This window comes from Anser anser (genome assembly GCF_964211835.1).
Source record: "Anser anser genome assembly, chromosome: 3".
Taxonomy (NCBI): Eukaryota; Metazoa; Chordata; class Aves; order Anseriformes; family Anatidae; genus Anser; species Anser anser.
In genome coordinates, this window is record NC_139722.1 from 5,565,946 (window position 1) to 5,585,162 (window position 19,217).

A 19,217-nucleotide genomic window follows, 5' to 3' on the forward strand; every position below is an offset into this window, starting at 1 on the left:
CACACACAAACCAGACACGCCACTGAGACTGAGTCTGGTGCTGAGTTAAACGTGCGACCTGGGCTCCTGGACCTTGCACTGGGAAAAGGGAGCCCAGTCAGGAGGAATATGAGCCCCTGAGTGCTCATCCCTGCTGGGATGAGCGTTTGTACTTGCTGGGATATGTGCTGCTTTGGGATAAATCCAAGGGAACCCAGTAAGAGCTCACCCAGTCTGTCATTTACTATAGTGTTCAACAGATTTTGGCCCAGATCCTAGTCCTTTTAGAGTCATGTAGTCCACTATATAGTGATTTCAGTACAAAACAGAACTATCAGTTACTGAATCCATACATCACATAATAGGTGGAATTCACTCTAAAATAAAAATGCAGTCTAAAATAGATTTAAGTACAAAATACACCCCAAAATGTACTTTCTCTGGTCTCTGCTCCAGTGACTGTATGGTAGTAGCAGATATGTTTGGGGAAGGTGCTTTGCAGGGATTAACGGCCAGGTGGGGGTTAATGGGCCACAGCTGCACTACGATCCCCAACTCCACCCCAAATTAATGATCTTCTGAGGACATATCCTTAAATTAGAGGAAATGACAGGTTTAAATTGGCATGTGCCACACACAGAGCAGTGGCAAGCCCCACAGTTAGTATAATTTTTAATATGGCCATAGAAAACACCTTTTTATACTAATAGAATAAATCATGTTCTCAACACCTGGAGTTTACACTAGCCAATCTGTAATAACGTATTAATGCATAGCAGTTGCACATCCTGTTACAGAGCAGCCATAAAATGGCGAGGGACCCAAGGGTAAGGGTATTAGCTCTAGCTAGCAAGACTCACTGGAGGTTGTAGATCACCACTCTCCAGCAGCGCAGCTAAATGCCTTCAGTATCAGACAACAGAGCAGTTGCTTATTTCCCTTCCTCTGTGTCCATGAGCTTTTCTTCTTCTTCTTTCCCGATCATGTAAGACCTCAGTTCAGGGAAACATTCCTATTTACAGTCTTCCTTTGAGCTTTAACAGTGCTGAAATCATGGCTAATTAAACAAAATATCGGGCCAGCCTCATGTTGGATGGATGACAGAGGCTGTCATATCCTTCAGGGGCACAACATGTTTCTGGTCCTTGTAGGTGCACTGAGGGTGGCAGGGCAGCATATGCTCGTACCTGCAGCTAAGGGTGAATCTGAGTGGGGTTCAAGGAGAAATGGGTGTTTGTTAATACCTTGCTCAGGAAAACAGATTACTCTCTTCCTCTCAAAGGTATAGTTTCAAGCTGCCAATGTTGTCAGGCAGACCTCAGTAAGTTGGCTGCATGCAGGTCCCATTTCCAAGCCGTGCCCTGAAAGCAGGAGAGCTGCTTTCTTCCTTTCTTACCTGGAAACCTGAAGGTCTGATTTCAGCCATGAAACTAGTGATTTTAATGGGGAGGTTGTTGTAGATTTGCAAATAAGCATCAGTCAAGAAAACTCAAATCCTATTTTGAATGTGGAACCTTGACTGTTCAGCAGCAAGTCACACTCATGGAGAGATGAAATCGGGACCTGTTTTCACAACCATGGAGGTTTTACACGAGACCACACTTTTTTTTTTCTTTTTTTTTCTTTTTTTTTTTTTCTTTTCATTTGTGTATGATATAAGAATTGTGTCCAAACTGCAGAGGGAACTCTGAGCCAGTAACTGCTTTTATCAGGATTCAGTGTCTTCCTGAAGCACTGGAATAGTTGGGGTTTCCAAATCAGAAGAAATAAACATGGCACTTGATGAAGCAGCTGCTCAGCTGCATTCATCCCCATCTGTGTAAGAATGACAAGAGGTTTTGCAAAGCTGTGTGAGACTTGGGCACGGTCTGCTTTTCAGTCCCAGAGCTATTGCAGCTTCCACACTGACATCTCTTCATTTGACTTTTGGGGTCAATGGGCTTGTCGTTATTATCATTATTATTTTAGAAAGACTGGATTCACAGATTTGTTTTAATGAATTGAGGCTCTGAGAGGTCTGGATTGGAGCCCATGTCTCCAGAAGCTAATTTCAGTGCCTTCACCTTCAGTGGGGAGAAAGTAATTCGCTTTTCTTAAAAAGAAATTAAAAAATCATTAGATATGCCAAACATTATATGATGTGAAATCAATATAATACCAAATGGAGCAGCAGGCAGCTAGGAAAAAAAAAAATCCCTCATTTCTAGACTTGGAGTGATATCACCAATGATGCTTTTTACATGGAAGTAAACAGGAAAAGCTGAGTTGGCTGAAAGTCTGTAAGAAACAGGGCGGGAGAAGTCTGTGTTTACTAAATGAAAAGGCCAGACAAAGGCAGTACAGAACTGAATGTTATTTTCAACATTCCCAAAGGGGGTTGAGACAGGAGAGAGAGTAAAGACACAACAACACTTAAAAAAGACTCTCAAAAAATACTTATTAGTGTTTCTTTCTGAATGGGTTTAGACTGGTCCCCTCTGTCTGCACAAGGCAAGAAGAGAAAGAACAACTGGGTCATGGGCATTGCTGCAGTTCAGAGCTTTGACAGTTTTTGTCTTTTTTCTTATCTCTATACCAAACCTTTATCCATTGTGAGAACACTCTGATACATCCCTGAAGATAAACTTCTGAAGACCTATACTTACATGTAGTCTTCACAACTTGATAGCGTGAGTCCTCCTGAAACCTATTAGGATTACACTCTTAATAGCTATATACCTTGTCAGTGAATTCGGATGAAACATTCAGTCTAGAGCTACACAAAGAGGCAGATTTATTGGTTATCAGGGACCCAGTTCTGCAACCAAGATTGAGATGAAGCCATGGATAACACAATGGTCAGTGGAGCATGAGCATCAGAGTCCCTTCCGGTATCCATGAAAAACTTAAAATATACAAAAATGAGCCAGTCTAGTGCTTCTGAGCAGAACTTGTGCCTTTTACATTCATATAACCGTTTTGACCAGAGTTTTCATGCATCACTTTATCTGCTGTCAAATCAAAACAGGGAGTGCAAAATAGAGTTCTTCTTGCTGCTTCTTATGCAGAACTGTTGTCCCAAACAGCACAGAACCAGGTGCCTCTTCCCAAATAGGAAGTATCACAAAACGTAGCCTCAGATTGCATTTCACAGCTCCCACTCGACAAGGAAGTTTTGGTACCACGAGAACGAGACACTGACCTGGGTTAGTGGAAAACCCACAATCCCACCAACTCCAAGCAAATTCCTACATCCTGCACCTGCAGTTACTGATCTGGGAAGTCCTCAGTTGGGGTTCACTCCTCTTTCCACCTAAGCCCCAAGAGCTGCTGCTTAATTTCATGGAAACAAGGCACTAATGTGAGCACTTTTTTGATGTAAGTTTGTATTGCTTCAGGATTCAAAACACACAAGATGATTTTAACTTCTTTCCCTATGCATTGCATGCAAATTGAGGGACTATCTCTGACCTTCCTAGGAAAGTTTAATAGTAATGTTTTTAGTATCCATAAATTGTTGGGTGTCACTTGCTAGTAAAAAGTTGGATAGGAAAAACAGGGGGAAATAGCCTATCCATATGAAAACAATAATCATGTAATATTTATTGTCTGGGATTGAAATGTTTCAAATATTCAAAGCAATAAAACGTCAGGAAAAGCTAGACTTCCTGATGTAAAAAGGCCATAAATTTCTTCCTTCATAAGACACAAGGAGGGGGGAAAAATCAATGTGATATTTTACAAGAAAGAAAGAGAGAGAGAGAGAGAGAGAGAGAGAAAGAGAGAGAAAGAGAGAGAGAAAGAGAGAAAGAAAGAGAGAGAGAAAGAGAGAGAAAGAGAGAAAGAAAGAGAAAGAGAGAGAAAGAGAGAGAGAAAGAAAGAAAGAAAGAAAGAAAGAAAGAAAGAAAGAAAGAAAGAAAGAAAAAAGAAAGAGAAAGAAAGAGAAAGAAAGAGAAAGAAAGAGAAAGAAAAAGAAAGAGAAAGAAAGAGAAAGAAAGAGAAAGAAAGAAAGAAAACCCAACCCTTAAATCTAAGTTAAAGCAGTAGAGAGCCCCCAGAGGGCACAATCCACTCACCTTTGGGAGTCTGAAGGAAGGAAATGGCAGCCAAGAGCACAACTCATATATAATAAAGTATAAGAAAATTTCAAACACAATTTCAGTGAGCAGCGAGGTATCTCTGCAGTGTTCAACTCTGACAACACCCTTCAACATTCAAGTGCTATAAAAATACCTGCTGTTGCCCTGAGTGCATAAACTGGGGACTTATTCCCAGCCCTATGGGATCTCTCCCTCTCAAGTAACATTTTATTGGACTTTTAAAAATAAATAAATAAAACATACTTGCAGATTCAAAAATGCCCTTTTCATACAGGTCAGAAATGATTTTTCTAAAATGTTGTGTGGCTTCATGATCTCTTAAAGATCCAACATTGTTACACTAAACATTGGGCAAGAGAACAATGAATAACAAAGGCAGAAAAGAAATCAAAATTTACAATCAAATTACTTTCATAAAGTAAAAATATTTATCTTTACAAGGATAAATCTACTTTCATTGCAGAAAGAGGGACATACCAAAGCAGGGTCAAGTTTGGTTTTAGACTGGTAAAACCAGAGCTGGTTTTGGAATTCAGCCTTCTTGAAAAAACATGAATATATATGTATATATTCATATATATTTAATGTATAAGCATATAAATGAACACATTTTCTATGCCTCTCCCGCTCACCTATGAATAAAGTTTTAATAACATTCTCTTTAAGTACTGCATTAATTTTGCACTGCCTGTAGGACCACCAAAGAAACCTGCTAAGATGCAAAATCCCTTCAGAGCGTGCGCCATAAATACATACCAAAGTGCAAATAAAACAAGCCTCAACAAAATAAAAATGAATTGAGCATCATCCAGAAGCCCAACTTCAACACCATTAAAAATAAATAAAAAAAAATAAAAAAGCATAAAAACTTGCAATGGCAAAAACTGGGAAGGTTTGGACTTTGGCCAAAAAATTCAAAAGTTTGGCTGCTTATTCCTTCTTTATTTTTTTTTTTTTTCATTACCATAACGTTTGGGAAGACTGTAACTTGCAAGCAGGGCTGCACCTTCTACCATAGTCAATAGCCAAGTCTTTACTTCTCGTTGCGTTTGACAGCAGCGTATGTTTGATTCCCAAGCCCATCCAAACACACCAAGATACAGTCCTCTGCTTCACAGACACCTGCCCAAAGAGGTTTAGTTGGAGCACAGAGACTAACAGGTACTGAAACTCCAGAGTCCTGATGGAATAATCTTTGTACTTCTCCCATCAACCCAAGCGTGGCTGGAGCTTTGGCCATTTTCTGGGTGATCCGTAGTATGGACAATATTCACCCACCTCTTCTGGGCACCTCTACTGAGCAATGCAGACTAGTTTACACAGCTACACCTGTTGGGCTACCATGAATAAAGTAACCGACTCGGACTGCTCCAAAATACCCTTAAAATGTGGTAGGTTCTTAACCCACTTCTCAGAAACAACAGCTGCAGAAAGACAGACAGCTGTTTGCACCCCTACTGACTCTGAAACCTGAACGCACATTATTCTTAACTATTTCACTGCCAAACAAACACACGAGGACTGAAGTTCCAATCACCGAAGTGCATAAATAATCATTAAGTAACTGTCAAACAAGGAAAAAAAAAAAAAAGAATTTTCTAAAGTGGTATTTGGCTGAGTCTGGTCAGACCAAGGTTATTTCATTTTACCATACCTTGGAATATACAGCACTGCAGTTCCTGATCTTCCAGTGGAAGAATCTGTCATGATTTTCCTCTTGGGCTTGCGCCTAATTTGCACAGCGAGGAGACAAGTGGGATGCACATGAGTTTGAGGAAGACCTCCAGGCTGACCTCAGCTGCTAGTTGTACAAGCTCAGGACCTACAGAATATCAATTTTGCCACCATCCCAAAGAATAAAAGAGTAAGAGCAGCCCCTTCCGTGGAGAAGTTGATTTTCAAAGACACCTTTTCCAGGTGCTAAAAGCACCCTTTAGTAATAAAATTGCTTGAATTTGTGTTCTGTCTACACCAAATTCTGCTGAACGGTGAAAATTTAGGACTAGCAAATTGTAGCTAACATTCCAAAAGAGGAACATCAATTCTTTTATAATAAAGCAAGGCAGGGGTAACACGGGGAACACTAGACAGATCACATCTGATTTACTGAAATGATTTACTTGAAGCTGCTGCAGAATTTGTGCACACACAGCAGATGCCCAGAGATCTGAGCAAAGGAGTTTGGGAAAAGAAGCTCACCTGGAACCTCGCTCCTATAAAAGTCGTCTTTCTCCTTCTGCAGCGATGTTGCAGATTTGTTTTCACCTAGGCTTGACACACAGTTGCTGCCATTTCATTTGCAGATCTGAAGAAATCATGTCAGTACAAGAAGTACAAGAAATGCAATAGGTTGTTGTGTTTTTTTTTTTTTTTTTGGTTAATATTAATTAAATAGTTATGGAAATTAGAGTTAAACAGAACCAGTTTGAGCCAACTTGCTTTATTGACTCTGCCTATCTGGATCCTGCTATGGCTTCAGGTACCTCACACCTTCTTTCCTTCCAGGTGTAGATCAGCCACCACACTTCAGCTGTGCTTTATTATATTCAGATCCAGTTCATTTATTAAAATGTAATGCTCTGCTTTATCTGTGTGAACGCCCACCACAGCTGCTGCCCAAGTTAAAAGAGGGCATTCACATTTCCTAATTGCGTTTCTCCTATTATTTCTTGCAGCTCTCATACACTAAACAAAGGGAGGCTGGTGAGAGATCAAGAGCACCCTGGCGAGGCTCAGGTAGGATTTTTCAATGAGCACCTCCCTCACGGTGATTCCTGATGCAGAAATCCAGCATTGTATGAAGGGAAAGTGTCCATAGTCCATGTTTTGTTGGAAACGTGATGTTTATGTTTCTGCACTAGGCCATTAGGTGGCTGTGGCACGTTTCAGCAGGAAGGATTTTAAGTGTTAAGTCCTGTATTGGGTCCAAGTGGACTGAATGCGTTCTTCCTCCCCAAATTCCTCTTGTAGGTCCAGTTGGACACCATTTTTTGCCAATTTCTGTCCTAACCTGCACAAATGGGTCACGTGCTTTCTGACATACGTATCATTTTCACTGGAGGGGAAAGATGACTGAAAGCTGAGAGCATCAGCATAGGTTTGGGAAATCCAGGTTTTCCGAACCGCCCCAGGTTTCCCAGTGCAGGTCCAGTCATTTAGCCCTTCCATGCCTCAGAAGAGATGGAGATAACAGCACACTACTATCTCCAAGTGGTAGTGCAGGCATAAATACATGGAAGATTGTGGGGCACGCTGATATTACAACAATCAAAGTCATGGTAGTTCCAAAGACTGACAGCTCACATCTTCACAGAATCAGTAAGAAAATCTGCAAAGCATCTGGATGAAGACTACTCCAGAAAGACACGGATATTTGTATAAGACTCTTGTGCCAATATTTCTGTCTGATAGGAATTAAGACGGATTATCAATCACAAATATAGAAGAGAGTTATAAAATGTAAAATGAAACTGTGTTATTATAATTTTAGTTCTTGATTTTCCCTATTTATCTTTCCAGTTCTCTTCCACTACTAATCTATCTTGTTTAGGAAAAGTAGTATATAAGTATAGTGGAGCTTGATTACTGAGAATGGCTATTAATGTAGTGTCTCAGAGTGCTCTCTAGACAGTTAAAAGGCTTTTAACAATAAAGTATGAAGGTTTCCTTCAAATTTGCAGTCATCTGCCTTTTAAAAGTTTGTTTCAGTTGCCAACATTTCAGTGATTTATGGAAGCTAAAGTATCTGATTGTAGTCTCCCCACAATAGACGAGAGCTGTTTTTTCTTATTATTTTTAAAGGCAACATCATTATCTTAAGCAGGGGGGCGAAAAAAAAAGCAAAGAGCTACATTAGAAGATACAGCTTTCAAAATAATTTTGTAAGGCATCTGGCCTTATTTAAACCATCAAATTTACATTCAATTCCTTCAGGGATGGCTCTGTTGCTTTGCGCTGGCTCTGTGCCCTCCGAATAAAGCCCTGGATTTAATGCATGCCACCGCGTTTCCCTGGCTGTACTGCTGCTCCGCATAGATATATTGTGGAGGTATAAAAAGCCGAACCTTGGACAAGATGATTCACTTTTAGGCAAATAATAAAAAAAATAACAACCTGTAATAGTGTAAGTTTCAACTAGTGGTTAGACTTGTGACAAATGTCACTATCTATTTATTCTTAAATTATTAGTGGAAGTGTTTATGTTCTATGAAACATTCTGTATAAGCTAGACAGGAAGCTATAAAATATTTTACGAGATCTGCACACGGCCGATGGCCGAATGTTAGTACAACACTAAGGTTCATCTAAATTCAAGAAGTGTCAGGAAATGCTTATTTCTTTTTCCAGCAAGATCTTCCCTTGACAAAGAGAAGTGCCCTCTGAAAACACAGGGAGGCAGAATTCAGTAAGGTCCGGAGCATCTCTGGGGAAATATGGGGCCCTGCCAGCTTCTCCCCATTTCAAGACAATGGCAAGATCCTCTCAGATGGCTGTATTTGCTCAGAATGAGGCCTGAGCAAGGTCAGGCGGTATGGGAAATGAGATGAACCCCAACTCAAAAATCAGGTCGTGCTTCAGTACCCTCACCCCTGGTGACCTCCAGCTGAATTAGTACCCCTTGTTTGCAGATCAATGGGTGAAGAAACTGGAAAATAAGGTAATATAACCCCACGGCCAGGTAGACATGGAGGTGCGAGCCAAACTCTAGTGCAGTCTCATTCCTGCTGAAATTGGTTGTTTTCTCCACCGGGTAACCGATAACACACCAAGCCATCGACACAACCTGATCCAGCAATTACAAACCCACAGGAACAATCAAAATTATTTGCAAGCTGAAATTACACAAGCACAAAGCCATTCAGGCACAGCCATTACCACCACCTCAGACTGATTTTTATATGCAAAGTAAAGAAAAAAAGTTTAAGAGAAAATGTATGGTGCCAGCTTGAACACCCATCTCTGCTTCTGCAGCATGGAAGGTGGGGTTGAGGCACACTGCATCCAGCATGGGTCTGAGTGCTCTCGTTTGAGCTTTAAGCAGAAAGAAAAGCGACTCTGAGAAAAAGCTATTCCTTCCCAATATAAGAATAAGTTGGCTGGTTCAAGTAGGGAGACATAACCTACCTTGTTTTACTCTCAATTCAGCTCATGGCTTATGTAGAGAAGTGAAAGGTTATTATATGGGTTTACTGGGCAAACCCAGATTTTATAAATAATTGCCTGTCAGGCTGTTCAAGATAGACAAACATACGGCAGACCAACAAAAACATGATCTGTCACATTTCCGAGAGAAATGTATGTTGAGTCTTCATTCTCTGCGACTTCAAGTAGACCAGTAAAAAATAAGTGCCAGTATTTTCCCTGCTTATGCATATTTTAAAATGTAAAATCTGGGAGAGATACAGCTACGGAAGGAATTTTGATTCCATTACTCAGTGCCTGAAATGGTCTCTTCTGTCTATATGCCTGCAGATCGAAACCAAATACAATAAATGCTGGTGTCCTTTAAAAAAGCCTGGATGTTTACAGCAAGCGTATAATTTTCCATGATTAAGGACGCCAACAAAAATAAGAATGATGATAAAAAGAAAAGTTTAATCATATATTTCAACTAGCACAGATGGAACATCAGAAAGCTCCCCCCCCACCCCCCGTTTAATATACGGCAGTGTACACATTACTTTTAGTTCTTTGCACACAGATTAATTCCAGAAAACAGAAGTGTGAGCAGGTAAAAGAAAAAAGCAATTCACAAATGGCAGTAACATTCGATGTACAAAGTTCACATTTAGGATATTTTGGTTGCAAAGAGAAGACGCATTTTTCTGTTTATTTAAAATATAGATACCTCCAAAGCTTTCGCAAGCAGGTCCAGGAAAGCAGGGCAAGAAAACCACTTACAAATGACCACAATACCATGCAGTGGGAGTAAAAGTTAAGACCTCACATACTCAGCACAAAGGAGGAGGACGGCTGCACTACATAAAAGTAATATTTTGCTGATCTCCTCTTGATCCCTTGAGTGCTCTGTCTTAATTTGAGGTTTAAGTTAGATTTCAAGCCTGTGCTACGAGCGGCTAAAGCAGACCCATGGGCTGCCCGAGGGACACAGGCAGTACATGCCTGCAGATCCTAGTGATGGGCTGTAGCCTAAGCCCTTTTCTCTGGTTCAGCATCATCGTGGTTAGCTCTATATTTGTACAGATTTTATGGGAAGAAATGAATACGTTTGTGAGGACAGCACAGGCTTGAGGAGCTGGGGGCGGAAAGAACCATCGAAGGAGGGACTGAGATTTAAAAAACAAATCTGAAAACAAACAAAGTGAACTAAAATATAAAAAGGCAGTAAAATCCCATTTTGTCTTTAGCTGAATCCAACATTAACGCTGCCTTTGTCAGCAGCAAAGACATCTGCCTCCTGCAGCCAGTGCCTAGCCAGCATGTAACATTAAGCCTTTTTCCAGGATCACTGAGATGGACACGGCTGGTCAGGCTGTATCCTGTATACTCCAGGATATGTTTTCTGAAGAGGGGCCAGATTCTGTGCCAAATCGCTGCAGAGACTTCCCTTGACTTCAGAGAGCAACAGCTCAGGCCTTCGGGGAGGAATGTAACAGGGAGAGAGATGGCAATATTGAGAATTTGGGGCTGACAACTTCACTATGTTGGGGTGTGTAAAAAAAATAAGTCTTTAACCAAAAAGTGTAGGCTACATGAAGTTTTCTCTGAAAACATTTGGATTTGAGTTTGGTATCACTCTTATTAAAAATCCCCTTACTGAATTAAACTGGGTTATACTGTCTGAATGCCATCTAAAAACGACTCGAGGGAAATCAGAGAAAAACAGTACATTTTTTCCTTTTTGTAAAAATAACAAGGAAAACCTACATAACCTAGAACATCTTTGGCCTCTTTCTGCCCCATCCTGCTTCACAAAACATCTCTACTAAAACACAGACTTCCAAATAATTAAATAAAAATGACGGCGCATTTTTGAAAGGGGCTGACAGCAGCAAGTCCCCTGCAAACTTCAAACTTGTGTGATCCATATTCTTGTCCACCTACACGCTATCCCAAACATCCTGCCATTAATTAGCTAAATGTTCCAGCTAGTAAACAAGAATAACGATTGAGGGGGCTGGAAAAAGAGACAGAGTCGGCCAGCAGATAGTCACAACAAACCAGCCCACTCACTGGTACACGGAGACATTGGAGCTTGTATTTTTTTCCTTCCATGGAGGGGAAAAGAAAATCACCTTAATATAACACTGTCTTTCCTGTTGCTGCAGCCACATCCATATTAGCAGGCGAGAAAAGTCATCCCGTTTCTGCGGTAGGCACTCTGTCAAAGAAAGAGAAAATCTGTAATGAATTATCACGTCAACTTAAACAAGGGAAGAAGGCAGAGAGAAAGGCAAGGCTTTCTTCCTGTTTTGTAGACTATTCTGGCTGCAATCTAATAGTGTGCTTAATCTGAACATTTCTGGTGGGGAAGCTATAAGCAACCACGTTGTCTATTAAAAAATCAGTGTGGTTAACAAGTGGTTAGTGACTCTATTTCAGGAGAGTGAGAGATATGCAAAAATGTAACATCCTATTTTGTTAATTGCCTGCAAAATAGATGAGGCCAAAAATACACTATTATGCTGAATCTGTTTGTCCTTTATAAGCATGTGTTCTCTATTCACTATGCTCAGGAATCGCTTCTAACCTAACTATCCTAATAGTCTATAAATTACTGAATCATTACAGTTTTCCAAACCTAGCTTACAGTCTGAGTCTGCAGCTATGTAAACAGACACTGGTATAATCCCTACTCCCCAAACCAAATCCATTTTAAAGACATTCTGGTCAGCACAAAATAATTTGATATCTCACACGTTGTAACCTGGGATTGAGTATTTCCAATGATAAAGAAATACAAGAGTTAAACAGCATCTGAGAAAAGAATTTTAAAAGATCCTGTGACCCTGCCTCACTAAAATATCTTTCATGCATTTTTAACATCTCTTTTGGAATCAATATAGGAAGCTATGCCTTTTTAACTTGGGCACACTGGAAATCCTATATTTTAAGGGGATATTCTTTAAAAATGTTTCTTTTTTCTTTTTTTTTTTTTTTTTGAGATATTAATGATATCTTCAAAAAGGAAAGGAGCTCAAATACTTTTGCTTTATTTGGTTCACCTTCAGCAGTCATCCAGTTTTGAAAATGAAAACACAGTCATCTACTCAATACAGCTAGAGCTTTGTCAGATGCATTTTGTACCTCTTAGGGTTCACGCATTTAGGAAGTGCCACATATAACTACCATTTTTAGTTACTTTAGCAATTTCCTAATTAATTTCAGGAAGATCAATTCTCCTCTCTTAGACTAGAAGAGTATCATAAAGACAGAGGAAAAGGATAGCCTTGAACAACTTTGTGTATAAATAGTATTTGTACTGGATTGTAAGGAAATAGTTTCAAAAACAGCAAGTATGTATTCAGAGAGACATTTACAGACACTGAATATGCAAAAGGAAATACGTACAAGATGTTCATTACAGCATCCCTTACATTAACACCATACTTCAACATATAGATCGAGCAGCATATGGTATTAGAGTCAAAGAGTGGAATATTAGTTCTAGGATACATAGCCAGTCATCAGACATGACAGTATCACCACAAACAAAGAAAATAAATCCAAAAACTCCATACCCAAACATGAAATGCACAAAAACAGACTAGCCAATAATTTTGAAAGGATCCAATATATTCCCACAACCACAAGCAGCAAGTCCAAGGGACTTTGGATCTGCAGCTTGCCCAAACCATTAGGGTTGGCATTTTGAAGTCGATGCAAAAGTAATGTTTTTAGCTCCTTGACCCCAGTATTTTTACAGAGGTTTATAACCCAAGTGTCAACCTTTAGCACATAAATTAAATATTCAGGGCTATTGTGCAGTTTGCTTGGAGATAAATGAACCCAAGTATAAAGTTGGATTCACATGAAAGATAAAAAGGTTGAATTTTATGAAGGGAATTTTGGTCGCAAAAGCAAAGTTGGGCTTGGCTGGGCTTACCTGGGAAATAATGCAGTTTAACATTTTCCAACATGGGCAATATTATATGGTTAGTTATATCCCCGAAAAGGTCATTTTAGAAGCAAGCTTCAGAGGAGGAAGGATAACACCTTCAGAAAGCTGAACACACCCACCAGTCTATATTTAGCAATATATTATAGCTAGAGTGGCTATAGTTAGGGTTGAAAACTATTTCCTACTTAACTCCCTGTTTCACATACTTTAAACTTTCTGAAACATTTGCCCTTGGGCTGAAATTTCCTTTGCTTTAATCCCTGCCTGAAGTTCAGTTTTGTTGGAAGGGGCCAACAAAATTCCTTAAGCCATTTTGAAGTTCAGCAATAATGAAAACAACACACTTCCCCGTCCCAAGCCAGAGAAAGTGATTCTGATATATGCATATTTTATTAAGGAATTTGGACACAAATTGAAGCATTTTACCCCCAAAACAATCTTTACCTTCAACCTCAGCTTAGAGGCAACTGTTTTGGAAATCAGTATTTCACGGGAGGGAATTTGATTCATCCCATTCCATAACAAGATAACACTTCTTTCTTATTTTGATACACTACCAGATAATAAAGCTTAGCCTCCAAAATACTTTTATGCATAGCAAAGCTATTTTACAGTTACCTCCTCATTCTGAGTTACGCCATTTATCTTTAAGATATATACAGCTGAATTCATAATACTAAAAGACATATCTTTGCATGCCAAGAATCGTGAAGAGAAACAGCATGGGGTTTTTTATAAACCTTGTATGTGTACGGGCCATCGCAAGAGAGTGTACATGTACGACAGTTACTAACTGTGGTTTGATATAATGGAAAGGGCTCAGTTGGATGAGACTTTTGGGTGCTCTCTGACACTTTGACAGTATCCTTGTTTAAAAAAGAAGGACCGTTTGGCTCAGAATTACACACAGAGGATGATGCAGCCTCTTGATGTGGAAATAAAATGGGAGGCCGTACGTGTATCCATTTGGCTGGTATATAGCTGCTATGGCCCAACGTCAGGAGATAACATAAGCCCACCATCCCTTCTGGAGCCCAGTTTGGAAAAGCATTTTTTGCATCCACATTTTTTTCTGCGTGCTCTCTCTCAAAATGTGCAGTCTACCAGCATGTGCTTTAACATTTCCTGCTGTGGGCTGACTCTTTGCCATGGCTGAAGGTCCCTCAGCCTGTTACCGCACCCACTGCACGCGGGTGGTCAAGGGACCACCTTTTAGATGTGGGAAATCACCTAGCTTGGCACAAATTACGCCGTCCACCTTCCCAGAACAGATCCCATGCTGTGAAAAGTTGATGTAACCTTATTTAGCCCATTTAGCCTTCACAGAAACTCTTCTGGTTTCTTGCTATCATATGGCGAGATTTTGCATCCTCTTTTCTGACCTCGTTAAAAGCAAACCAGATTGCTGCAACCCACAATCAGAACCTAAGCAGGCTGGGCCAAAAAGAAAGCAGCAATATGACCTTCATTTTGTGCAATCCATTCTTGCCACGTGCTCCTGTTTGGGGGAAAGGCATGATGATTTTGCTGCTGAGCACTCCACTTCCAGGCCCTGACCCAAGCCCATCTAGGCACCACGTTGATGCATTTTCTTCATTTAAGGCAATCTAAAGAATTTACTCATGTTTTTCCCATTTGCAAGTAACACAGCAATCCCAAACTCATGTCAGCTACATCTCTGCACTGCATTATACCAGACATCATCTGTCTGCCTACTGCACTAGGAAGCCTACCTTGAAAATGTTGTGCCTTTAGGTTATCATAGTACATTGGATTCTAATATGAAAATCTTCTCTGGAATGCTACCATTATTTAATCATTTTTTAACAGTCTGAAAGGAGTGGCAATGCAGCAGAAAAGATGAGCTGTGCTCACCTCTGTGAGCCACCTAAAAGCAAGAACACACGTTGTCCTTGGTTTGGTGGAAGAAGGCAAAACTAACAATTTAAGAAGGCAATTTGGAACAAAAGGCCTTGGTCAAGAGAATCCTCAATGTTCATGAAAAGTCATCCATTTTCTGCTCTCTTTTTTCAGTCCCATGTCCCTCTTGCAGTGGTAGCACGACGGACAACAAAGGACTGCTCCTTGAAGAGGGAAGCAGAACTCCTGTCCCCAAAGTAGGTCACATGAAATGAAACATTTTAGTGAAGAGTTTATAGGGCCAATTTATAGGGCAAAAAATCACATGATTTTTAACACAGACATACTGAAGTTGTGATTTACATAAACAAGCACCAGCCAAACCCAAAGATTTGAGTACTCCTCCACTTTGAAACATACCAGATTAGGAAACTAAGACTTCTGAACAGGCACCTTAGCTAGAAATGGTTTCCAGTTAACAATTTATAGTAGTGCATAACTTTCCAGCTGTAGCATGATGATAAAGAATAATTTTGGCAAGAGAAAGAAACAGCTGTGACTTTTGAGTGGGCTGATAGGAGTTAAATTCTTTTTTGGGATAAGCTTTGGAAAGTGTAAGGTAAAACATCTCCAGTGGACATCTCAGACACTGAGTTGTATTGGGTCAAATCCTCCACTAGTTTAATTCTGCTGTTCTGCTGGCATTAAAGGTGAAACAGAATTTTGTAACTCCGGATAATATGTTGTTTTATCATTCAGAGATGATAAATGCCACATTACAGGTCCTCTATAAGCAAGTTACAAACATTTTTAAAACCAAGTCTCTGTCTCTTGCTGTCCTTGTGCATGTGTGTGGGCAAGTGGTTTAATTACAATGCATGAAGTAGAATGGCAGACACAGACATCAAAATCAAAGAGCAAGTCCTGGCTGAACTTCATTAGCAAACATAAATACAAATAGGCACATCATGTTTGTGACATGCCACAGTCCTTTCCTCCTTTGGTAATTTTACTCTATTCTCTGATATTTGCATAAATGTAAATCGAACCATATGACTTAGACAGGCTTATGATAGGGCAATCATATGCAAAACTTTTTTTCATTAAATGATTTTCTTCATGCAGTCTTACAGTGTTACTGTGAAAATCAGGGAGGATTAGATCTCAGACAGTGAAAGCCTTTATTTAAGAACAGTGGAGGGAGCCCTGCCCTTTAAATAAGAGACATTCTTGGATCAGACACTGGCTGGCAGAATGGAAAAAAGGATGTAGCATTAACTTTCATTCCATTCCAAATAACCTGGAACCCATAAAACACAAAGATTCCCTAATTTTAAATCTGCTCCCTTCTTCCCTGTGTTTTCTTTCCATTTTATTTGTGGAATGTTAACTTTAAAATTTCATTAGCCCGCCATAATATCAAGCAAGTCATTCTGGGCACATTCATAGCTCTTTGTACATAAAAAAAATCTACATTAAAACCCCTGTGATTAGAAGGTTATTCTTCTAATTTTCCCAGCCTGCATAGACAAACCACATACAAAGAAGTGTCAGCTTATTTACAGATTAAAATAATAATTAGTTTAGCAGGCAAAGTATAAGCAATATTGTTTAAAAAAGAAAATCTGCATGTTGTTTAGAATTAGCTGCTTCTGTTTAGGTCTAAATAAATTTGTGTGGATATAAACTTTCCTTATTAAAATTATATACATGTTACAAAAGAAATATAATGGATAATTCTCTCTCCAATTTAAAACAATAGCACTGGAGGCTCCAGCTCTACAAACCCATCTTTAATCAGTAGCCAAAGCACAGATGTCTGATATTACTCAGAGAGCGAGGGAACTTTTTATGTATATAATGTCTAGTACATGGTCAATAATGAATAACAAATCCCAAATATATATGTGTAAACACCCAGGTTTAGTTGATTATGAATTTGGACAATGCACCAAATGATCTCCCCTTCTGTACTCACGAAATCACACAGATTTCATTCAGGACGGGGCCAGACAGCTGTGCTGAAAGCTCCACCATCCATTTACCCATATAGCAAAGGTCATCCTGGAAGCACAACCATAGCTAGCCCCAAGGAACTGCAGTTAGGTGTAAGTAACACAAATAAAACAACTTAATTGCCCAGGCCTGTTCTCTGAGTCTTCACCCAGCCAGTCGGACCCCAGCTACAGCAGTGGAATTTGTGCCGTGAGTACCGGGTGTCCTCCTGGAAGGGGACGGAGATCACCAGCACACTGTACGTAGGTGAACACATACACCAAGCACTGATAAAAGCACTGCCCCTGTAAACCACCTCTCAATGGTTTGTGACAAAATGCTTTTCAGCTCTGTCAGTTCTGGGCTTCGGATTACTTTTTATCTGCCAATGGCGTAAATATTTTCAGTAGTCACATAAAACGGTGTCGTTGTGTCCAGGAATGGGATATATCCAGGATATATCATCCAAGTATGTTAAAGAACATAGTCTAAATCTGAAATACCCAACTTTTCCTTTGTTGCTCTCTGCTATTGGGAATAATGACATCCCCGAGGCTGGTGGAAACACAGGAGCTCTGAAAAACGGGGCCCAAATGTATTTCTCAGACACCTCTGTGCAATACCGCCAGTGGAAGGAGAACAAAATTTAGGGCTTTTATTGCCCTTCAGCTCTTTTTGCCAAATTTGTGATGCCGCAGTAAACTAGCAAAGGCTGTTCGCAGGGCTGGGCCGATATTATAAGAAAGAAAAACAAGGCAAAAGGATCACGGCTTCTGTTGCAGCAAGAACTGGGGTGTGGGAGTGGGGTACCAAAGTCTGCCAAAAGAAAAAAAGAACAAAATTGGTAGGGAGAGAAAGACCATTTTAAGTTTCTCAGAGGGTATTGTAAACAGTGGAGAAAGAAGGAAAAAATGGAACCATAAAACAATACTTGGCAGCCAGCTTTGCAAAACAAACATATTTTCGCAAAGCTCTTCCCATCACTGCCACCAACTTTAATAGGCTGTATTTGTCTGAGAGCAAGAAACCCTTTTTAATTGTTAGAGAACAGAAGACGCTGCCTAGCACGTTGGAGGAATTTCCTCTTCTGAGTCTTCACCGAGACTTAAGTGCTGCTCAGTTCAGCGTCAGGGTGAGGAATTCCTTCCCCTGGGCTGCAAAACCTGGAGCCGGGATCTTGAATCCTATCTCCTGAACCAAGAGAGCAAGGCTGCCGTATCCTGAGGAGCAAGTTTGCATGGACTTGGGTCTAATGACCCACAACCGTTTGTCCATGACAGGCCAGTGGCAAAGCTCACAGCAGACCTCGATGGATACAACCTGTTGGACCCGGTCACAAAGGAAATGTGGAAATTCCCCACCTTAATGGAAAGGTCATGGTTCCTGAGCATCATGAGCATAATAATTAGTTCATTAATAATTTTACCACCTTACGTCACATTGGTCAAAACGCTTTGAGTTGCCCAAAGACTAATGTCTTTTCTTCTGATGTGTCTCAATTTGCTGCCTTAACTGTAGGGTAGCAATAATATGCACGGGCAATTTTGCTATGTCTGAGAACGAAATTAAAGCTAGAAGCCTTGAGACGTATGTGGAAAAGACTTTAGGTATGGTCAGATACTGAAACCCCTGGTTTATGACTCAGGGTACACCACGGATCCTTAGTCACTGCACTCCCATGTGAAAATTTACCATTAATAATAAAAATTCTTTCAGATTGCAATACAGCATAATGAGCATGAAATAGCCTGGATGGCTCACCCTCTCCAAGGATGGCTTTTCTTGACCTTGCAAGGTTTCCCTTTGCTGAGGAAGAGGGTCAATTTATTTTATTTTTTTTCTGTAGGTAGTGACAGGGTTAAATTGCCCCTACATGTCACCACCGCTCATGAACTCAGCGCATGATTTTTAGCGAATTTATTTGGAAACAACATGGTGTGGTACAGTCGTCTGAGCACAAGGATAGGAGCCAGGGCTGGGCTCTGCTCCCAGCTCTGACACTTACTTGCTGTGTGGCCTCAGACAAACCACTTAATGTTGCTGTGCTTCAACTTCCCCTGTCTTTGAAACAGAAATACTAACGCTCACTTAGAACTGCTTTGAGGATTGATTGATTATGGAGCTAATACATGGTATTTTGAAAATGCTGCACGCTATTCAATAATTATTATTTGCATTACATTGTGTCTCCCACTGTAGTGGCCAAAATACCAGATGTACAG

At 40.2% G+C, this 19,217-nt stretch overlaps 2 protein-coding genes across 7 annotated transcripts in view; one reads left to right on the top strand and one right to left on the bottom strand.

Moving 5' to 3' along the window:
* LOC310896887 (uncharacterized protein) overlaps positions 1-19,217 on the top strand; it is a 70,691-nt gene that overhangs the window by 39,018 nt on the left and 12,456 nt on the right. The window contains exon 2 of the mRNA XM_083829804.1: positions 6,734-6,794. Within this exon, the coding sequence (XP_083685930.1) occupies positions 6,734-6,794 (61 nt within the window). The remainder of the gene's footprint in view (positions 1-6,733; positions 6,795-19,217) is intronic.
* Positions 9,634-19,217, bottom strand: part of SUPT3H (SPT3 homolog, SAGA and STAGA complex component) — a 280,990-nt gene continuing 271,406 nt past the window's right edge. For all 6 annotated transcript variants that reach the window (XM_083829800.1, XM_083829802.1, XM_083829797.1 and 3 more), the window contains one exon: positions 9,634-11,400. In XM_083829800.1, coding sequence (XP_083685926.1) covers positions 11,359-11,400 — 42 coding nt within the window. In that variant the 3' untranslated portion in view covers positions 9,634-11,358. The remainder of the gene's footprint in view (positions 11,401-19,217) is intronic.